The sequence below is a fragment of the Buteo buteo genome, chromosome 20, assembly GCF_964188355.1.
Source record: "Buteo buteo chromosome 20, bButBut1.hap1.1, whole genome shotgun sequence".
Lineage (NCBI taxonomy): Eukaryota > Metazoa > Chordata > Aves > Accipitriformes > Accipitridae > Buteo > Buteo buteo.
In genome coordinates, this window is record NC_134190.1 from 13816461 (window position 1) to 13839298 (window position 22838).

Below are 22838 nucleotides of genomic sequence, written 5' to 3' on the forward strand. Positions count from 1 at the left end.
GTTGCTAATATCATATCACAAGGTCATTGCTGTTGTATAAAGATCAGCTCTGCAAATTAATAATTTAGTCAATTTAGACTGTTGCATTTCCATCTATAGCCCTAAGCTCCTATATCACCAGTGTTGGAAGCTGTCAATTTTCAGCCTTTGTGCTACCGTCAAGAGTAAGTATACAAGCACTTCTTCTAATAAAAAACTTAACTTCTACAATATTTTACTGCCTTTTCATGGTAAGGGTTCCCCCTCATGACATGTTTCTGAAGACCATGCTGAGCAAAATAGTTACCATTTTCCTTTCAGGTGTAGCGGCACCAGACAATTTTCTCTAGTTTGAAGTAATGCCGTCTCTGGCATGGGCTCTGCTTGTGAATTTGGGAGCTCTGACAAATTTTTCAAAAATGACATGGGTAGCCCACTAAGAAGCCAAGAGACTTCCACAAAGCAGCTTTTAAAGTGTGTCAGGCGGGGCCTTCCTCATGAGGTACCTTTGGCAGGGGCTGCTGTGGGGATGCAGTAATTCAGTTCACTGTTTGAATTGCTCAGCACACACTAGCTGTGTCAGGGCAAGCACGTTCCTGTAGCGGCAGATGTCAGGGAGGAGAGGATGAGGACTGTTTGAAGCTTTCAATGGTGAGCTGTTTGCACGAGAGATGTTTGGACCAGTAAACGCCTGGTGTTTCTCATTGCTTGGATACGGTGTTGACCAGAACAGAGTAGATGCTCTGACCCGCTGTGTGCGGAGGAGATGATGTGGAGAGTGTGTTAATCCACGCTCGTAATGTGAGCATATTCCAGAGGTGTAGTGATCGTGTTCCAGCATTCCCTGAAAGAAAGAGGCAGGTGGGGTATATGTTTTATTGTAGGACTCGGAGACCCCCTTCAGGGTTCGGGGACCAAGTGTGGTAGGTAGTGCCCAGGTGGTAGGTATGCCCTGACGTGCCTGGGGGCTTGAACAGCCCTCTAGTCAAGGCAGACTAACAAGGTCCTTCCTCTCAGCTGAGGTATGTAGTCCTGCAAATATTCTTGGTGTGTCCTAAAGGAGATAAACCACCATTTAGTATAAACTCTAAATTAGAGTTTTCTCCCACTTTGCATCCCTTCAGGTGAGCCAGGTTAGAACTGGAATTCAGGGTTAGAATTAGAAATCATATATGCAGCTCTTTGTGCAAGTAAAGTAAAATCAATCCTTAACTCTTCAATGTTTCCCTCTTCCAATTTTAGAAAGGGTGATAGGAGAGATGGGGAAGGAGGGCTTTGACAGGACACTTTATATTTGTGATTGACACATTCCAGCCTTAATAATATGGACTTTTCAAAAGTATCACTGAGACTACTTCCTAAGAAAACCATGAACAAACATTGCAAAAAAACCCATGACTTGTGAAAACTATTGTATTATTCAAGATGACACAAACCAAATGTATAAATTTTATTGCAGGAGCATCCTGCTTTCTGTTGTTCATATTCTTCATGTAATTTCAATTTCATTTATAATATTTTTCAAAACCAAACTCGAGTGTGTTGTTCACTAAAGTCAATTAGTGGTTGTTTTTTGCCGAAACACAAATGTATTTTCTATGAGTCATTAATAAAATCAGCACCAATGGTGATTGCTACAGAAAGTAACTGAAAGGACAAACAAACGGTTGAACGGTTTTCAGTTTAGCAGGTTCAGTTTGGTGCATTACTGGACAAAACCCTTGATAACCTTGTGTTGGTTTGGCTTGAGGAAGCTTTGTGCTGGCTGTTTCCCACTTTAGCTTTTTTTCTGAAATGCCCCTAAACAAAAATAAGTCCTCCTGCCCTCATCTGTTGATGTGACGACTCAAATTAACACATGGTTTTTGACTAACCTGAAAGAACTTGCCAGGTGCTGGAGGTTTTCTATTTGCATCTGGGTTCACAAATTTAAGTTTAGGGGTTTAGGTTTAAAAAAAATTTCTTGGAAGTCGTTGATGGTGTCTTTACATAAATTTAAATAGAGAGGTTTAATGCCAAAAATACAATCCTGCTTTTTTTAAACTTTTGGGTTTTTTTTTTTTTTTACAACCCCTTCTCCCCACCCCCTGTCCTTGGAGAATAGAAATTTTGTAATATGAGGTTCTTTCCCCCTCTCCTCGCCTTTTTAACATCTGAAGTTCTAGATTCAGGTTTCCAGTGCTAACTAGAACCTCAGAAATGTTGTATGTACAGCAGTGGTGGGGACAATGTTCTGAAGAACATCTGTAAAAAACATTACTTGGAAAAACCACTAAACATGAAATAATGAGTAGCATTTTTACTCCTTCCTCTTATTCTCATGCCTACTGTTTTGCTAGAGTACTTGGTTTTATATAAAACTTGCTGGACAGTTTTCTTTCACAGATAAATTGTATGTTAGTATGATTTAGGGTGTAATCAAACTGAGCATCATTCTTAGTGACTTCAGAACATCTTTGTTCATTACAAAGAAGCAAATGTGCATATAGGTGCTGCATTTGTCTCACAGTACTTTTTGCACCTTACCCTGTTTGGAGTTGAAATTATTCTTGGTATTGCGCGATTAAACTTGTGCGCGCTCTTTAGAGATCCTATTCTCAGTCACTGACCCATTATCTGACATGTAGCACTTGTAGATGTGTCATTTTGCTACTGCAAAATTCTACATGTTCTACTAAAAAACCCCAAATGCCAGTTTTAACAAGTTTAGTTAAAATGAAGCTGGAGTTTTTAAAATAGATTATAGGTAAGTAGAATAGAAACAGAGTGTTCCTTAAACTGGACTGTTACATTTCCTGAGTGCTTCATGAAATACTGGATTTAATAACAAAGATTTAATTATCTTTTTTATAGGCTAACAATATTAGGGAAGTGTTGTTCTGTAGTCTTTACTGACTTTTCCAAGTGTGAGATAACTGTTCAGTTTCCAATCTTAGTAGATCAACCTCTAAAATAATTAGAAATTTGAAAATTACTACAATTCCATGAATACCTTATTAACTGTAGTGTAAAACCTCTGCATATATATGGGTGCGCCTAAACCTTTTTGGTTTTAATACCTCAATATTCACTGCAGCAGAACTGACTTAGTTCTAGAATCTGTGATGAAATTGTGCAAGTGTTGTTGTTTCTCAAATAACAGTGAATTTTAGAAATTTTACTTAACTCTCGCTTGTTTCAACTTTGACAATCTTGAAATCGGAATACTTGCTCTAGTTTTGTTAGCTCTCACTGTATCGGTTTAACTGTAGCATTTAGTTTCAGGGCCTAAGAGAGACAGAAATCTAGTTTTGGTGGTTACTCTGCTGAAACAGAAAACAGAAAAGTAAATTATATTTTATTTTACTGAATTTTTTTTTAGGGTAACCTTAACAGGTTAAATACACCAAAAGAAATAGGAGTGCTGCTTTTATTTGATGAGGGCATCAGTTAGGATCATCGTGTGAATAATAAGGAAAAAGTTTAGAGAAGCGTGTGTTGGAGGGTAGGGTTGTTTGGTGGTAAAGGTGATTGATGGAGAAAGGAAAGTGAGCAATGATTTAATGGTAACAAGTGGAAAGTAGTAGTCAATTGAGATGAGCAGAAGAAAGCTCTGTTCAGCATCTCATTGACCTAGAAGCTTGGGTTTGAATACATTCCATAAGTATAGAACATACATAACTTCTGTTTAATTAAAAAGGTTGGATTGATCTTTTTTTTTTCTTCTTCTTTTTTTCCTCTAAATGGGTAGTCTGGGAAAAAGCTTGTTTGGAGACATAAGATGCAACTGACAGCTGTCAGCTGAAGAAATGTTTGAATGACAATGTACTAGCAGCAGTATTCAATAAATAAAGTGGATGTATTACTTCATATAGGATTTACAATAATATTTCTCTTTTCATCAGTTTTTATAATTGCAAGCTTTTCTCTTTGCTTTGAACAAGTACCATGTTTGGGGATGAGTAGTTATTCTGTGGCACCTAATTTAGTGTATGTAGGTGAAGTGGTACAATACCTGTTTTGAGTTGTTCTGTTCTTCCTCCACTGAATAATTTTTAGAGAATTGTCTTTCCCAGGGAACAAAACAGAGTTAATTTAAAAATAAATTAATAAATAAAATGAAGACCTCCATGTGGTTGACATGAAATTTATATTTGTCTTCCCATCTTTATCAATATGTAATTTTGGTTCAACTTTGGATATTGTATCTACAACCAGATTCAGGTTTATTGAATGAAACTGCAGACTAGGTACTGATTTGGAGCCTGTTGAAATTATCGCTAGGAGCTGGTCTGTTTGACTCTTCAACAATCTTTTGATTTAGCTTACTCTGTTTTAGTCGCTGTTTCTTACATCTTATGCTTTGCAGTTTCAGAATGGCAAACAAACTGCTAGGTAATAAAATAGTGATGTCTTGATCTTTCTTGCAGGCTAGTACCCCATCTAAAATGTGGTAGGTATTGTTTGGTTGGCATAAACTGTTCTGCTTTGAAAGGTCCCTTTGGGACAGTTCTTAGATGTTATCTGCAGGGTATGTGCACAGGAAGGACAGCAGTGTCTTGGGGCACAAATATACAAATAATATTATGATCCTGGGGAGTTTTTTTTAAAAAGTCACAAACGACAGAGTTCAGTAATTAAGTGTCTTCCTATTGCCAGTGTGTTTAAAAAAGAACGTCTATCCAGCATATGTGAGGAGAAGCTAATTCCAGCAATCAACAGATGAATGTCTACATAGAAAATCCCGAGTCTCATTTATGAAGACCTGCTCCATACAATCTTGTGGTGGTGGTGTATTTCAGGTATCCAATTACAATGAATGGTATTTTATCCTATTAGTATCGTTATTTCAACCAAGAGAAGCAAAACTTGATGGCAGTGTGGGATCCTTAGGAGTTACCAACTCTGGCCAAACTGTGTTTGGGTCGAAGTCACTGAGAGTTTCACTGTTGATTTTTGTGGGAGTCAGGTTGGGTCACTGCACAGTACTTTTGAAATCCCACCTATAACTATTTCTGAGTTGAGTGTGTGATTATTTCCTCACAGGGAGGAGTCCATCACCACAGCCTTCCAAAAACACCATAAAAGTGACACGCATCGGTCAAAATACCAAATTCCAATAACTTTAACCATCTCCTGTCTGAGAAGCTGTACTAATAAGGCTAATAGGCTGATGGTGAGCACTTGCGAGCACAGTAGTGAAACGTGTGCTGTGCGCTTCGCTGGAAGTTGTGAGTGCTGAAGACCTCCAGGATCAGGCTCTGGATGAGCCATTCAGTACCGTGTGCGGTCTCTCCGAGGCCAGTTTCATGCTTGCTTGCGGTAGTGGGAACTAGCCAGCCATGACAAAAAAAGAACATTGTGGGTCTTAAACTTGTGCTGGTGCTACTTCTGCTTTTAAAGTGAACACGATCTGAAAGCCCCTCTGCACTCAGCCTGCGAAAAGCACTCAGCATGTGCCATAGCTTCTAAATCCGTAGAACAACTTGCATCAGCGTGTGCCGGAGGGGCGAACCTGCTGGCCTGTAGTGCGCTCTGGAGTTAACCCATCTCCTGCCTTCAATTTTCTTCCCGTTTTTTCCCATGGTGGTGCAGAGTTAGTGGCATGGAGTTGCCTAGAGGTGTGGGGGAAAGCATCAACATGTAAATTTACTTTCAGGTCACAGGCCCTCGTTCTACTGGAGTGACTCACTTGAAGTGACACTAGTGTCTGAGATAAACCTCTCAAATGCGTCACGCAAGATGCTTATTACTGTAATTAATCTGTCACAGTGTAATTATCATCCTTGGCTTAGCAGCCCATCAATATATGTATTACTGCTGCATCGTCTTTCTAAATGAAGGTATTTGTGCAAGCTGTTGTGTGGATCAGCTTATGGCTGTGGAGCCATCCCGGTTTCCCGCAGCCGGCATCCCTTCCGATGCGAGGCAGGAGGGACTGTTACTCGGTGATGCCATTGCCTCCGGCAGCAAGCTGCTTTGGTTTGCAAACTGACTTCATTCTTACACCCTCTCCTCTCAGCTGCATTTTGCCGTGCAGCTCTCACGCAAACTGCCACGTGCTGTCGCTGGCTTGGTGTTGTCCCGATGGTGCCTTCTCCTGCGTCGGTCACTGCCACGTCTCCATCTCCGTGCTTAGCACTGTCTGCAGAGCCTTCCCCGCTGACTGTGCCATCCCCGATCCAGAAGGCCATAGATAGAAGCAATTCTCCTCTGGTGGTGGCATGCTGGGGATGGCCTGTCAAAGCGAGGAAGTCTGGTAAAGCATGGTGGGGACAGGGCAGGCTCTCAAATCTGTGTGGCTGCGAAGAAGGCACTGGCTGAAGGGGTTGAGAAAAAGTGGTGGCAAAGAGATGGGGGTGAGGTATCACCACGTCCTTTCTGACATAGTGGTGAAGTTCCTGCGTCTTGCAGAGGATTAGCAGGATGGTGTATCATGGTGCCAGGGGTCAGGACCTCTTCTAAAAGGGATTGCTCTTTGGTGTGAGATGGCAAGTGAAATAAAGTGTGTGTAGGGCAAATAAACAGGGGTTTCTGAGCCAGCAAAGCAAAGGTGGTGTTGGAGAAGATGCTGCCTCAGGTAGCCATCACAGTTGAGCAATGAAAATTCCCCCTGCCATCCCAGCTGGCAAATGAAATGCCTGGTAGATGCATGTTGTGTTCCACCTTGTTGACAAAGGATCTTATATGGATAAATGTGTGACTTCCCATGTGCATTGTTGAACGTGCAGGATTATTACAGGGGTTTGCATTGTTACAAAAAGATAAACCAAGGTGCATTTTATGGTGGACATTTTGTTGTGAATCCTTGTCTTTACAAGTACATCTGAAAAATTCAGAAGTCTGCATCTGAGATAAGTTGAAAGACTTCCAGTGAATTATATAGTTTTTGTGTGTCTGAGTTGCAACCTATATTCTTGGAAGTCCTATTTGAGAAGTTAGCTAAATATGCTTTCAGAAGAGTTCTTTTTCTTAACATTCATAGGAGCAAAACAAGCTTTGAAAATAAAATGACAGTTAAAATGAGCGTTGACAATGCAAAGCAGTAGTGTATGATTATAGTGTTGTTTTAAATATACCCAGTAACATTCTTAATGCATCAGAAGTCGTTATCTAACTTCCCTAACTGATCTTGTAACTTATTATGATAGCTGACTAAGAAAATGAGGCTAACTTTGTGGAAGAAAAGTATGAGTTTTACAGTTGTTTTTCTTGAAGTTTCCCCAAAATAAAAAACAAAACCCATACCACAAACATGTTTCTTCTCTGAAATGCATTTTTTTGTTTTTTCAACTAGGTAAAGAAAAATGATTGCATGGGATCAAAAGAAATTGCTTTTCACAATTTTAGGTTGTAGCATCTGTTCAGAGAAAGGGAAGGTCAGAAGATGCAACTTAGTTTTGCTAGAAATGTAAGAAGAATGAGATTTTGAAAAAGAGGTTTACACCTTTTTAGTAAAGATGCTTCTATTTTAAAAAGCTCACTATTGGGCCTTGGGATAAGCATGACTAAGCTATGTGCTGGTGTCTTAGCAGCAAAACAGATGTGAAAACGGCGTTTTAAAATCTGGCTGCATAGAGATGATCTCTGCTTGTCTGAGTAATGGTGTGCCTTCCTCAAAGTCAATAAAACTGCACCACTCTAGAGCAGGACTTGTGTGGTGGTAGATAAATGTATTTAACTTGGATATTTTATTCTCATTCCTTTTTGTTTCTTTACACAGGGAGTGAAGTATCTGTGCATTCCTGCTGCTGACTCACCCTCACAGAACTTGTAAGTTTTCTTTAAAAATAAATCACAGAACCCCAGAAATCCCACAGTAGCGTGATGCCTGTTTTACAATGAGCTTAAAGATCTGATTCTGATCTCTCACAAGCATTACACAAACGTGGTTTTTAATCCATTAAGAAAACACGGTAACACTTTATTCTAGCCGCTTTGGTTCAGACCCTGCTTTTTGTGTGTAAGGGTTTGTAGGAGGGTCAGTATGTAAACACTCTTCATTTGTGGCCTTAAACTTCAGGAATTCCTTAGTGAGTCTGTTCCTGATTTAGTCCCAGTTTATTCTAGCCATTGTTTTTGTAAATCTTTTTGCTTAGCTGTTCTTTTTTGTTAGCGCTATCTCTAGCCATTAACAAAAAGAAAATATTTGAAAGCGGTATGAAGCCTGGTGCTTCAAGAGTTGAAAAGAAATCCTCACAGTGGGCCTTCAACATAAAGTCCGGGTGTGCAAACTACCCCTGTAACCGTCTGCTCCGGACTTCTTGAACCTGCCTCAGAGGGCCCTGCTGCTCTTAGTAGTAGGCTGGCACAGCGGGGAGTTTCTGCCCTGCAGTGACTCCTGCCTTGAGGATATATGTAGTGAAACTAGGGTGTCCCAGCCTCGCTCTTTCTCATCTCTGCTAACATTCATGAAACGCTGATTGATTTGCCCTTGGTTTTAATGTTTTGAACCGTTGAGCATAGCAAGTCTTGATTCCAGAGAGAAATCAAAACAGGTTTTGTAAGAGAACTTGGATGGTGACCAACTCTTTCTTCTAGAGCTCACTGTTTATGTTGGGGAGAGGTGAGGGGGGTTTCAGCCACATCCTGCTACCAAGTTTTGTAGAGAAACAAGTAGTTGAAAGAGGCCTGGTAGGTACGGAAGGAAATGCAGCACTGCTTTTCTCTCACATCACAGCAATATTCTGGCTCATGCTTTCGGGGGATATTTTTAGAGTATGTGTTTCTCGTACCCTAGAAAGATTCCAGCGTGGCATTTGATGTGTGGTGATTTGCCTTTTCATTCTGCATTTCTGTCCTGATTTTAGGGGAAGTTAAAAAAAAAAAAACAACCCACTGCCCCCCCGCCCCAATTTCAAGACAGGTCTGTAATGAGAAGGCAGAGCTAGCTGCCTTTGTCCTGGGCAATTTTTGTGGCCTTAATACTTGAAATAATTAAAAATTTGAAAAGTAAAAAAAAATCCTTTGGGGAACAACAAAAAAATGAGATTAGAGGGAAACATTCATATGTTGTCATATTAATTGTTTGTTGGTGTTCTGAGATCTGCAGCATTTCTGAAAACGTTTTGCAAATCTGCTTCCTTTGTTAATAGAGATCTGGATCAATTGGGAATGGAAATAGAAAGGATGGCATTTGTGTTGAACGTTAATCAATGTACAATTCAGCTCTTCCCTCGCTGTTAAACATCAAGGAGTTATATTGAAAAATCACCTCTGGTGCTTGAGCTGTCTGGCGCAGTACCAAAGCTCTTAAAGCTTCAGTAAGAAGATAGAATATTTGCATGAGTATTGTTTCTGTTACACTGCAGGCATCTAAAATACTTGCTTTGGTATCAGGTGGTTGCAAGCAAACGTCATTACTTCTAATACTGATACGTTTTATCACTTAAAATAAAACTTGATGAGTAACCGATTTTTCTTTTCTGCTTTACACAGTCCAGACCTTCAAGTAAAATCAAACCATGATGCTCGCAAACAGCAATGTTGCTTGCTTTGCCCATACAGTCATCTGACAGCAAGAGCAAGCTGTCTTTGTTCAGTCTGTGAGGATTTGACAGAGTTTTATCCAGGAGCAGTTAACTGTACTGCCTGTGCCCTCTGCCGAGGGAGGGATATTTGGGGAACAGGAAAGGGAATTGGTCCCTCTGCAACATCTTTGTGTATCTACCCTCTTCTTGCGAAAGAGGGATTCTGGTGGTGTCAGGGGGAAAACCAGCAGCATCCTGTATTGCAGGTCCTTGCGTTTTCTTAGCAATGGTTGACAGGCTCAACTGACCAGATACACACTGCTGTCTTGTCTGTCTCCCCAACAGCAAGTTTGTCAGAAGCTTTGCTGCTACTTGCAACTGCTGGCAGGTTGATGAGGTCCAGCTGAAAGCATTTACCCATGGAATTTTGGGAGTGTGAGCTCTTAATTCACTCTAGCTCAGTTTTTTGAGGGGAAACTTCTGGTTTCTTATGTGTGTAATGCACATTTACTCCTAGTAAGCTTGTTTAGTGGAGCTCCCTTCCTCAGAGGAATGAATTACCAGGGAAATACAGCAGGGATTCCCCTGTTAACATGTGAGTGTTCACTTAAGTGTCTCAAAAGCTTGCTTCTCCTCCCACATTCTGCCCCTACCAAGCACAAGAATCAAGCAGTTGCTTTTGAGACTCACGGTGCTGCCTAGGCGTTAAATGAGTGTTTTCCCTGGATTGTCAGAATTTTACCTTGGGCCGTCGACGTCTCCTTCTCCATCATCTCCTATACAACCTGTTGCTAAAAAGTTAGTTCTACAGAAATTAAATGTTCCTTCCTGTCCTGTTCCAGTTAATTGTCTTAGGCTACATGTTTCTAAGGAACTAGCCTCCAACGGTTAGGCTGTTAGTGGTGATAATACAGAAGCCAGATAACCTATTAAGAAAAGAAATTTAGGTGGATCTTTGTTGCATTTACATTGCCAAAGGAAAGAAACATCAAGATTCTTCTTCCTATCTGATATAGATGCTTTCTTTTTAACCTCTATAATATTCATAGAAGTCTGACTAGCAATGAATGAATAATCTGGTATCATAACTCTGCCTTCAGCCTAGTTTTGGATTATCTAGCTTGCTAATACATAAGTTCAGATAACTTTTACAACATGCTGGTAGGGGCACTGTACTGGTTGTTCTTCCTGTGGTGTTTTCCCACTGTGAAGATGATGCAGTTCAGGACCCAGCTTTAAGCTGGGCGATGTAAAAGCCAGATATCATGTAATAAATTGTCTTGAAGTAACTGTTCAGTCCAACAAATAGGCTGCAAATCAACACATTTGTCAAGCGCTTTCCTGTTACAGATGATAATCAACTGTTTTGCGGTTAATGTAAGACTTGCCATTTTCCTTTGTGTCTGGCACTTGCCACACAGCTAACTGGTCCTCAGTCTTAGTTGTCAGGTAAATATGATTTGTACCATAACTTTGAAAATGAGTTCAGGCAACTGTGCCTGCTGGAGCCAGCAGAGACCCTGATACCGTAGGCTTGTGGAGGAGTACATTTCTCCTCTTCTCCGACTTGAGGTGAGGAGGGGTCTTTTCCAAACTAAATGATTCTATGAGTCTACAGAGCAGCACTAATTCTAAGCTTGGCTATTTCTCTTCTCTTTCATGAATGCCTGTAAACACTTACACTTGATGGTGTTTCAGCAGACTGAGTGTCAGCAATAAGGAAGGGCAAATAAAACTGAGTGAATGGAGTTCACTGCTAGCTATATTTAGTACCTTGCAAAGGTGTTATGCTCATTCGCAGATATTTTTCAAACCAAAGCATTGAAGTGTTTAACCAAAACTTGTGTTAGACCATTGAAGTGAATTCACTGGTGCTTGGAGCTGCACTGTTGGTCATGTTTTCTAGAGAGAAAGAGAAGATGGGAGTATGAGAACATCAGGATGTTCTCAATCCAGCCCTAACCAAGTTCCATCTGACTGAATCCATTGAATTTCAGATAAGTGCTCCTTCATTGTGCAATAGCAACGCCTTTTGCACACACAGCCCAACATTTAATTTGTCCTCTGAGTTAATTTAGGTGAAGCTGCTTGTGTCCCCTAGGCAGACCTGAGTGCCATGATTTGTTAGAACTCAGTCAGTGAAAATGTTTTGGAGTGGCAGTCTGAGTAGAAATGCATTTGTAAGGCTTCGTCCCTCTTCTTCACTTATCCCACATACTTGATTGGTTTCCTGAGATACATAAAATCCTGAGTTGACATGCCATCCTAAAGCTTGGGATTGCATCGTGCCTTGAGATTTTCTGAATAAGTCACTTGAGTCTTTTCCAGCTGTGTTCTCCCTGTTGTATCCAGTGATGCAAGAAGTGCCTTGGAGATGGAGTCCTGGGCTTTGGGATCCCTCTTTTTGGATATTTCAGCTTAGACATCATTGCCTTTGCAAGTTCCACAGGCGCTGTCACTCTATTGCATCACTGTTGTCCTCTTCCAGGTCTTGAGTGTTTATAGTATCAGCAGCTGCACTGTTGGGCAGGAAGGGAAGCTTCCTTTTATGTGGGTATTCCTGATTTTTGTGTGGCTGCTGGTGCTGGGCTGAGGTTTTTTTCTTTTACCCTTGTGGTATAATATTCACCCTGAGAGGGGAAACATCTTGAATACAGGACGTTGTTTTTCATGGTGTGAATGCAATGTGCTTTCAGCTTCATCTTTGCCAATAGGCCTGGTACTGACTCCCCATTAAGAAACTCTTTCCTCTGTCTGTGTTGTACACATTGCTGCTGCTTGCAGTTTTAAATTGCAAGAGCACTCAAAGGCCACAGTGAACTTCAGCTCTGTTGAACTAAGAGGTGCTGCTTGCACCTGCGATAAATTGCAGGCAGCCCCAAAGGCTTTGCAGTCTGAGAGGCAGAGGCAGGGTGAGCAACTTGGGACTGGGATGCAAAAAGGCGATGCTGCAGATTTACTGAGATGATGACAGCTGCCCACTTGCTTTCCTTCAGACTTGCCCCACTTAAAATGAAGAGGCACTTGTAAAGGATAATGAGGGTACAAACCTTAATATTTGTAAACTGAGTCTTTATCTTCTCTGCATTTTCTCCTTCACTGCTTTAAAAAAGGTAGGTTGAAGGCAGGGGTTGACTGACAGCCTGAATAAGGGCAGGCAGAAGGGGTACTGCAGTCTGAGGAGAGGAGACTGGAGGGAGCTGAAGAAGCCAGGGCCTGAGTTGAGAATTTTTTTTCATAGCAGTGACAAACCAGAGAGATTTCATGTTGCAAAGAAGTCATAACATTTAGATGTGTCCTAGTACATGGTTTGAAGGAGGAGGTGAAGTCAAAGTTAAGCTTAAGTTTGGGTGGTAGATGCCTCTTTGTGAGAGACAATATACCTTGAGAACTGTTCATGTAGTTGTGCCGAGTTTCATCTGACATCTGAGCATACGCAAGGACATACAACATCAAGTTACTAGTTTAAAGAGGAATAAAACACAAACTAAATACAGACTTGACAGTCATCAGAATCAAGTGTTTGTTAATGTTTATCACGCTGTGGTGCCTAAGATACCAGTTTCTTCTTCAGGTAGAGTGGAGAATAACTATGCCAGTGAGTTTTGTGTTTCATTGGCAGACACTAACTTTTACCTTGTGAGACCTGTATTCAGTTCTAAATTCTAGAAACAGTGTTAAGTGAGCTTTCGGATATATCTCTCTCTTTCTAAGTAGTGATTTTACTAAATAGAGCACTTTATTCCCCTTCTGCTTCTGTTTTCAGGACAAGGCATTTCAGAGAGAGCATCAAATTTATCCATGAGTGCCGGCTTACAGGTGAAGGCTGCCTAGTTCATTGGTATGTATACCACTTGCTAAAAAAACTTCTCAAGGGTTTCCCTAGCTTGATTTGGATATTCATCATTTTAATGATAAGTTAGTGTTCATCTCCATTTTATAGCAAAATCTTCTTGGACTGAAATGCTCCCATTATTTGAAGAGCCCCAGAAGATTTGCAATTGCTATTAAAATGTCGTGCTAGGACTTCTGAGTCACTGGGGTGGGCAGCTGCCTGGAGATAAAAGATGCCCAAGAATTTCTTCTTGACCTTCTCTTCTGATCAAACCTTTTTGTAGGACTTTTTGATTTTTTTTTTTATTTGACTAGAGATGCATTGGCTAGAGATGTATTATTTATTTCCCGTTATTTTAATCACTGTATTTCTAAATGTGATTTCAGTAATCCTTATAATTTGATTAGTTTCTATAACAACTATTTTGGTGACTTCAGAGTTGTTAAAAAAATTTTCCACTGAACAGAAATTGTTTTTTTCTCTTTTTTTCTTTAAACTGCTGAAGCATTCAAATGTTGCATTTGTTAATAGCAAGTCCCTGATTGGAGAGATGCTCCTGGGGCTGTAGAGAATAGAAAAGGAAATCCCACCCTGGGTTTTTTCTTGCTCTCTGCTATTGGTTGTAGTCTTTGTGCTGTGTGTCCAAGTGACATATCTGAGTCTATATCTGGAATCAGAGTCATCTCATCATTTGAACACTGGACTTGTACACCGTCCCTGAGCATAAATCCTGAGTTTGCTACTGACTCATGATAGGGCTGTGCACGAGTCATTTTGTCAGTCTCCATGTATGTAAAAGAGGGATAATTAGTCTGAATTCTGATGGAGTTTTAAAAAACATATTTAAATTTGTGAAGGATTTCAAAAGCATAAAATGTTCTTGAAATGCCAAGTGAAAGAGTCTGGTACAAATGTAACTCAAACACATTCTTTATACTCGCAATAGTAATAGTTGGGAGTTTTTTGTCCAGTGCTGTCAAACCAATAATAGTGAATGATTCTTACTTTATCCCAACTATTCATGTAAGGAAACCGGAGTCCTGACAGTGGAAGTTGCACAGTGCATAGATAGCAGAAAGAGGAAAAGAACTCAAGCAACCAGACATACACACTTTAGCAGTTCAGTTAAAGTTCATTTCAACCCCATGAAACTGAAGCCTTTATTTGTGGTGGAGACGGAATGGTCTTATTTCACTGCTCTGATTTATATAAGCAGAAGAAAGTGGGTGACTTATTTCTGGCTTATTAAAACCTAAATCTAACTTGGAACATGTGCACTGTCCCCTGCTTTTGTGAAGATCTAATATTTCTTTCTTTCCAGTCTCGCATGAATTACTACTCAGAACGCACTTTCTTGTTCTTGTCGTAGGTTTATTCTGATACATCTGAAAAAGCAGCACCAAAACCTTTAACTCAAATATTGTAATATTTCTTCCTCATGGCAAGCAACACAGCAGTCTGCTGTGATGTTGGGAAATGATGCTTTTAACTGTACAGCACTACTTCAATTTATGGCATCTCCTTTTTCATGCAGCCTTGCAGGTGTCTCCAGGAGTGTAACATTGGTGGTTGCCTACATCATGACCATCACAGACTTTGGTTGGGAAGATGCACTGTCTGTTGTCCGTGCAGCAAGATCCTGTGCCAATCCTAACATGGGCTTCCAGAGGCAGCTACAGGACTTTGAAAAACATGATGTTGATCAGGTAAATAACTACAAAGAAATGAGCTGTGAAACACAACCCCAAGTCAGATCGTGGGCTACTTCTCCTTGTTTTGTGGCCTTGGTGGTTTATCTGACTCCCTGTTTTTGCTTTGAGGGAGTGGCTTCTTGGCCTAGCCTGCTCCACTGGGGGAGGTGTGGATAGAACTGAAGGTATCAGGGAATGCTGCATGGGAGAAGAAATGAAGCACAACATCTGAACACCTCCTGCTCAGCTGTGCTCTCAATCCAGTGATTGCTTCCTGTGTGCTAAGGCACAATACAAGACTGACACCTTTAGAGGGGTAAAAACTAAAGAGTAAGTTGGTCAGAACGCAGCAGAAAGACCAACCTGTAAGTACCAGTTGCATAAAACCAGTGGGTTTCCCCCAACACAATCATTTGGAATAGTAAGCAGGAAAGAAATCACCAGCAGAAATCTTTGCTATCCAGGAGTTAAACTAGGTTCTCACTATGACTTACGTGTCATGTTCCCCTCGCCTTCTGTGGCTGAGACTCGGTACATTTTCTGATGTGTAGAACAGTCTCAAATCTGACCCTTTTTTTTCTTCTTAGCCTTTGAAGGCTTTGTAGGACTAGGAGAATTGAGGGAATAGTAAGACTGCAAAGTGGTTTTCATAAAACAAAAAAATCAGTTTCTTACCCCTAAAAAGAACCATCCCACGCAAAAGATCTGCTCACCGTGGGTGATTGGTGACTTCCACTTATGTTAACAACCTACTCTGGCCATCCCCTCCTTTTTCCATTGCTCAGCATGCTCTGGGCTTTTGTGCCTGTTGTTGTTGATTTTTTAATAAGCACAACAGAGGCAAACTAAAATCAGAAAGCAAAATACATGAGGCAAAGGATGTTGGGTTTTTTTTCTTGTTTTTTTTTATTCCATCCCTGTCATTCTGCTGCAGAAAGCTCAGAGTTTAGAAATTACCATTTGTTTTGCATGATGCAGTTTGCAACTGTAAATATTTGCGTTTTTTTAATATTTAACTGAATGTTTCCTGGATCGTTTGGAACTGGCGTAAATGGTAGAGTAACTGATTTTTAAGAGACAAAAGTCAGAGGGGGACTTTCCAGACTTGTCTCCTTCCTCCCTTACAGTCATTTCTACTCTAATTGGTCTGGGCTAACAGCAATGACAATTAAGGCTATATGCAAATAGCCTGATAAAGACAGTAACGTCTCTCTTTTTTCATCCACCATGGATGGCACATTCTGCCTTTTTTACTGAGGGGGAGGCAGTAGGTTGCAAAAAGAAATATCCACCTGTAGTCACTGGCTGGGCTGTAGTTTCCTACTGTCTCTTTAACAGCAACCACATCCTTAGCAGGTGTCTGTTTACACACCTGATTTCAGTGGAATAATGCCATCTGCCAAGGGTGTGAACTTTTTTCTGATTTCAGTGGGATGGGTGTTTTGCTGTGCCACTATAGGGTGGTATCCTGTGGGGTTTCTGGAATGGGGTGCTTTAGATCTTGGCCTTACAGGAAGGCGTTTAGCCACTAAGGTCACAACATGGTTTGCACCAATTTCAAACTTCCACATGGTAGCCTGAGGCTTCAGATTTGACTCAGAACCTTATGATCTTTTCGGAATGGGAGGGAGTAACTATGTTGAGGTCTTGTCTCCCAATGTCCTAGTCAATGATTTTTATGGATAAAGCTGTCCATGAGCCCCAAGCAGAACAAAGCTATGAAAGTTAAGGCTTGAAAAATGAATATTATCCCCACTGGGACAGAACAGTTGGGGTCTGTGTCTACTTGCTGCTTCTGCAGAGAAGAGCAACAAGATTGTCAGGAATGACTAGGTGGACTCAAATTCTTCAACTGGAAAAGAAATGACAGAGAAGGATGTGATAAAGGTCTATAAAGTTGAGTGGAATAGAGAAAGTGAACAGGTGTGATTTCTACTCTTCCCTGTAATGTGACGTGGAGCTATCAATTGGCAGGTCCCAATCAAGGAAAAGGGGAGATTTTTATACAATATGTACTTACAGAGCCTGTTGGCATCCAGATACCTTGTGGTAAAGATTTGTGGATTCAAAAAGTAATCTCATGGCAGAAAAATTAATTTGTTGATATCAAATGCAAAGATACTGCCTCAGCCTCCGAAAGTACCTGAGCTGAAAATTGCTGGAAGCTAAGGAAATGACCAAGGAAAAGGTCCCAGCATTATTGCCCTGACATTGCCTGATTCTTTCCTTGGCATTTACATCTGGCTACTCTCATACCAGGATACAGAGCTGGACTGACCTTCAACTGGACCTGATACATTTGTTACCATGTACCATATGCAGTCATTCATGTCAGTAACATATAGGGTCCTATTGTATAGCTTTTAAAGCTCCTGGACTTTTTCTTCCTAGAAGATACCTTTCTTGGTATCTACAGTACATTTTTTTACTACTGGTGTTTGTGGGCTTAGGATAAAAAAAACCCATGAGTGGTTGACTTTCTGATCTTCAACCTTCTTGCAGCCTGTTGTGACTTGGGCAAGTTGGCTGATCATATTAGCTTCCCTGCTAATTCATCTTGTTTGTATATGCAACAGAAGGAGTGTGCTTTTAAGTCCAGGATGTCCTTGCCCAGTGGGTGTTCCTTACTCTGTATTACTCCAGTCAGCCAAGCTGTTATGCTAGTGTGTCATTTTAGGGGATGTAAGGGATCTTGGTGATTTCAAATGGGTGTTCCTGTGCCTATGTATTCTGTGCTGCTGTTGAAGGACATGCAATATTTGGAGCACTACTTGTGTTCTTAAAGGCTCTTGAAATTTTGTAGGACAGGAAGGAGTATTACTTCTGCACCAGCCTTATGTTACTGTTTCATCATATTGTGTATGTATGTTCAATTTTTGCAGTTCAGGCAGTGGCTGAAAGAAGAATATGGGGAAAACTCTTCTCAGGATCTGCAAGAAGCCAAAAATCTTCTGAGCAAATATAAAGAGCAGGCTGAGTTGCAGCAGAGTACTGGAGGAAGACAGTGGAATAACAACTTCTCATCTGTGCCATCTCTCTCGTACAGCAACTACACAACAGAGACCTAGTCATAGGAGGTTGATTTTTTTTTTCTTTCTACCTTTGAAAAACATCTCGCCATAATTTCCATCCCATCTTCAAGACTCTCAGCAGTAATCATGCAAAGAGTTGATTTGTAGAAAGCTTCTTGATGAAAATACTACATTATGTGTGTGTGTATGAGTGTGTTTCACACAGTTTTATAATTTGGGCAGGATCAAGCACTCTGTATGCCCAGAGACATGATCCAGTTACTGTGGCTGAGCCAGTTCGTCAGCCAGCCGCAGCTATTATCCCCTTATGCCCATGTTGCCTGGCATTTGCTGTGAGGTTAGCTCAACTCCTTTTGTTGTAGGCTAGCAAAGGGCTCTGAGATGAAGTCTCATGATTCAGACTGTGGCAGTTTGACATCTCTTGCACCATTAATGTAGCAAAGATGTTATTGCACCTGAAGAAGGGAACTCAGGTCTGTGTCTCTGCTGCTCCTGTTCACAGTCCATTGGCAAGTAGTGCTGTGGAGGTGGGCTCAAACTGGGATGCTAGGCTGCAAACCGGAGCAGGTGAGATGTGGGTACGTGTACCTTTCTGCCAACAGTAGCATCTAGAGAGAAGTGGGACAGACAGCTCTGAGTAATAACATCTTCAACTGCCACAGTTGTACTTGCTTCAGTGCACGTGAGACAGAGCTGTCGGTAGAACTGCCACAGACCAAGAGCACCGAGACTGTTACCACAGCTCAGCTGATGTGCCGTGATTTAAGCCGTGGTCCCTTGATCGTGCATCTGGTCTCCCAGCATAAGCTTCTCTGGAGAATAGTTTATCAGGTCTCCAGTGCTGCTGAACTTCATTCCCCATGGAACACGTGCCTCTTCAACACACGCCCCTGCGCACATGATAACGTGTCTCCAAAGAGTGGGCTCGGTGTGAGTGCGAGCACCTGTTTCTTTGCTTGTGCTGTGGTTTGCTCTTTGACTTCAGCTACCTCAAAAATGCTGTTCTTGTCATGGTGGTTGTAAATGCAACCTTGAAAATTGCCTTGTGTAATCTTAATCTGACACTGAGTGAAGTAAGTGGGTGCATGTGTGTGTGAGAGTGTGCGCGTGCATGTGTATTTCACAAATGTCTGTATTTGAGAATTTTATTGTTTTCTTTTTAAATTGCCCATATTTCTCACTGGTTTAAAAATTGAGTTGTTTGAATTCAACTTTCTGCCATTTTAAAACCACTATATGTTTTGCTGTGATCAGATTTGTAGGAATGCATTTGTAAAATACATTTTAAACTAGGTTAAAACTAGGGGCTATACTCTGCTCTTGGTAACATTGTTTCTGGAATGGAGCCATTGCCTGACTCAAGCGTATTCTAAGAGTGTAACTTCAAATATGCCACCAGGGATGCTGGGCAGTGTATTGATTTCTGATGGTGTAATGGGGGGTGGCAGTGATGCCAAGATCATGATTTCTTGTCTTTGACTCAGAGGATGGAAGGGCCTATTTTTCTTGAAGATTCCAGAAAATAAAGAATACCTCCCAAGCAGCCAGGATAGAAAAACAAAACCAAACCCCTCGTTTGCTTAAGTGTGGTGTATATCATGCTAAAAGCTGAGCACTGAGCGAGAAGCAGTCAGCATACTAAATAGACTGTTGTCTCTTTCAGTTTCTTTGGTACTCTGACCTCAGTGAATTCTTTGGATAGGAGCGAGGCTTCTAAGGTCAAGTAAGCTCTGGCTGTTAAATATATGTTGTTAAGTATCTTCAAAAAATATACGTTATGGCTTGTGAAATATGGGTCTTGCATATCAATTATTGCAAAAAAGGAAAAAAGGGAATGGGGTGGAACTGGCCTGACCGTTTCATCTGAGTCCAAGCCTGCGTCAGGGTTCTCATTGCACTAAGTGCTTTAAGTGTACTGAACATAGCGAGAGCAGGATAACCGTGTCCGTGTTGCGGTAAGGGGTGCTGTTGGATTTGGGAAAGTGCTGCAGTTGACTGTTTTCAAGCTTGTAGCTAAATGACCCACTACCTATTTGGTATATCCAGCAACTGCTCTGTGTTTGCCTGGTAAGAGAAGTATTTAGCTCTTCTTGAAGATGTTGATCTGCAAATAATTAGCTGTTTAGGAATTCCAGCACAACAGTGCCCATGTTGGCAGTCTCCCCTGTGCTGTGAGGGTGGATGTGGTCATGGAAGATGCTTTCCTCGGTAACAGGGTCTGACACGTGTTCAGGATGCTGGTCCATTTGTTCAACCTGCTCCTCACAGTAGGATATGTAGTGCAACTTCAGCCCGGCCCCAAAGGGCAGCTTTGTCAGAAGCATTCTGCTTGCACTCTTGCAGGTATCCAGTTAGTCCATCCTGTAGCTGACTGCCAACGCTATGTATCCCATAACATTTTTGGCACTCTCGTCCTTGCGGTAGTAACCCTGTGAGTGCTGGGAACTTGGCAATTCTTTTTCTGTTCTGACAAATACAAGGCAGAATGGGAGACATCTGTTAATGTTTGTGTGTCCAAGATTATTCTATACTGGATTTTTTTAATAGTTTGGTTATCCCCAAAGAGTAAGTCCCACAAATAGGATTTTTTTTTTTAGAACTGAGTTTGGCTTTAGGGCCATATAGCCACATCAATGTGCATTATGCTGCAGCTTGAAAGCAGATACAGGGTAAAGCAGGAAGACAGGGGGAGTGCCATACTGTCAGCCAGTGGAAGTACTACCTTCTTTTTAAAAGACAGAAGAGGTATTTTCTGTAGTCTCTTGCTTCTACATCTTGTTTAGTGGTCTGTATGTACTGCATACTGTGTTTAAGAGTGGCAAAAGAGCAACTGTAGTCTAAGAAAACTTGAATCTGGTTTGTCCACGTAGAGAGCAGAATGATAGTTTACTCCTTTATTACCACAAGGTGCAGAAGAGAGGGTAGCTACGGTTCTCACCTTTGGCCTTTTAGAAAGGGAAAGGAGCTAACGCGGGCTGAGAACGTGACATGATTTGTCTTCCAACCAGCCTTTCAGTGGCAGTTTGTAGGATTGTCCAGCTATCTGGAACATGACTAGACCCCAGTCCACCTCTTAGTAGTTGGCCTTTATAGTGTAGGTGATGCATTCAGTTATTTTGTTTCTGTACTTCAAAACACCGTCCTCATTTTGATGTTCACTAGAAAATGTATAAAGTTTATAACACCTTATTGGATATCCAGATTTGAAATGTATAATCAATTTTTGGGGGCTAAACTTGATATCCATGTGTGATTATAAGCAAATGTTTAGTGTTATACAATGTAGGTAATGGGTAAATGCATTAGTATTTATTACTCTGATTTTTAACCTGGAAAGAGTTGCTTCCTTACATTTTGTGGTTGAGTGGGAAGATATGGCAAATCATATCTCTGTTTTTTAAAAAGGACAGTAATAACATTGGTTGCTATAATGGCCACTGCCTATAAAGAAGTCAGTGAAAAATTATAGTAATTAGTTCAGCTAGTTTAAAAACTCTAAACCTGGTAAGCTTCTTGATTCTCTGTCTTCCTCTTCCTGGGCATCTTAGTGAAGCCTTGATTGCTTTTTCCAAATGTTTGTATTTAATACGTTCTACAATTTTTTTATAAATAAAAGTAAATGTTAACACCTGATCTGCTTGTGTATTTCTTGAAATCAATAATAGTGTCCGGAAGGCTTCTATTCACCATTTGTATCCCTGCGGGTACAGTAAGAGTACAAGACTAACTCATTTTGGTATTTAGATTACTTTTTTCTCCTGCACACAGACTTCTTGAGACTTCCCCTCTCTTCACAAAGTTCTTCCAGGTGAGTTCAAGAATCTGCAGCACAAGCATCTTTTGATAGTAGTCCCACAAGAGGATGTTGCATGTTGCCCGCTCTTACTGTTGCTGGCCCATCATTGCAACAGGGTACGTGGTGAATCCAAATTTTTTATTCTTTTGAAATACCTTCTTTTCCATAGCATGCTGGTTTAGGGCTTAATTAGCTGGTTTACAGACTGCCAAGACTCAAGGCTCTCAGTAGTGGTTTGTCAGGGGAAGCTGATGTAAGTGGCAGATGATGATTCTCAGGGAAGAAAAAATTTAAAAACTTAACAGTGTAAGGGGGGGGAAAAGCCCCATTTAAATTCCCACAGCTAACAAACTGAATTTCTGGTTTGACACTACCCCTGCTAAGAGGGTAATTCTGGCATTTGAACAATCAAAGAAAACCCCCAAAACAAAAACCCCACCAACCTGAAAGTATAATCAGTCATGTCTAAGTAGCCAGACGTCATGGCCACTCTAGTTTTTGCTGAAGGCTGAACTGTCCTTGCAGTGGGACCCCCTCACCATGAAGGCAAAGTTAGATGCTCAGATACTGGGGTTTGGGTCTTTTCTTTGTGGACTCTCCTCCCTCTCCCAGCACTTGTTAGTTTATAGACTGCTGGGAATGTGTGGATGTTTCCTAAGGGATCTCAGGGATTCAACTAATTAATAATACCTTCCACTAGAATAAAGTTAATGTGTCTGTAGATAGTTTTGAATGTGTTAGATGCACCTCGTTCATAGAATATTTCAGTTCATCTGCAGTGTAAGTGGGATGGCACTGATTATATTAATGTGTCTTTCAGTCCTCTTCCTATCTTTCTATGAAAAGACTTTAAATTCAATGCAGACTGCTTTGTGAAGCATGAATTAGTGTAATTACTTCCTTTATCCTAGCTGTTATCCATAGCAATGCCTTAGATATATGTGCTATAGCATTGATGAGATGGAAAACATGTTTAAAATGTAATCCCTTGTGAACTAGGAAAATCTCTTTTAAGTTTTAGAGGAGGCTTCCCCCTACTCCCAAAGGAAAACAGCA

At 40.9% G+C, this 22838-nt stretch overlaps 1 protein-coding gene across 1 annotated transcript in view; it reads left to right on the forward strand.

Moving 5' to 3' along the window:
* DUSP22 (dual specificity phosphatase 22) overlaps positions 1-21619 on the forward strand; it is a 45030-nt gene extending 23411 nt beyond the window's left edge. The window contains exons 4-7 of the mRNA XM_075052198.1: positions 7682-7731; positions 13195-13269; positions 14798-14969; positions 17837-21619. Of these exons, the coding sequence (XP_074908299.1) occupies positions 7682-7731; positions 13195-13269; positions 14798-14969; positions 17837-18022 (483 nt within the window). The 3' untranslated portion in view covers positions 18023-21619. The remainder of the gene's footprint in view (positions 1-7681; positions 7732-13194; positions 13270-14797; positions 14970-17836) is intronic.
* Positions 21620-22838: the final 1219 nt, after the last annotated feature.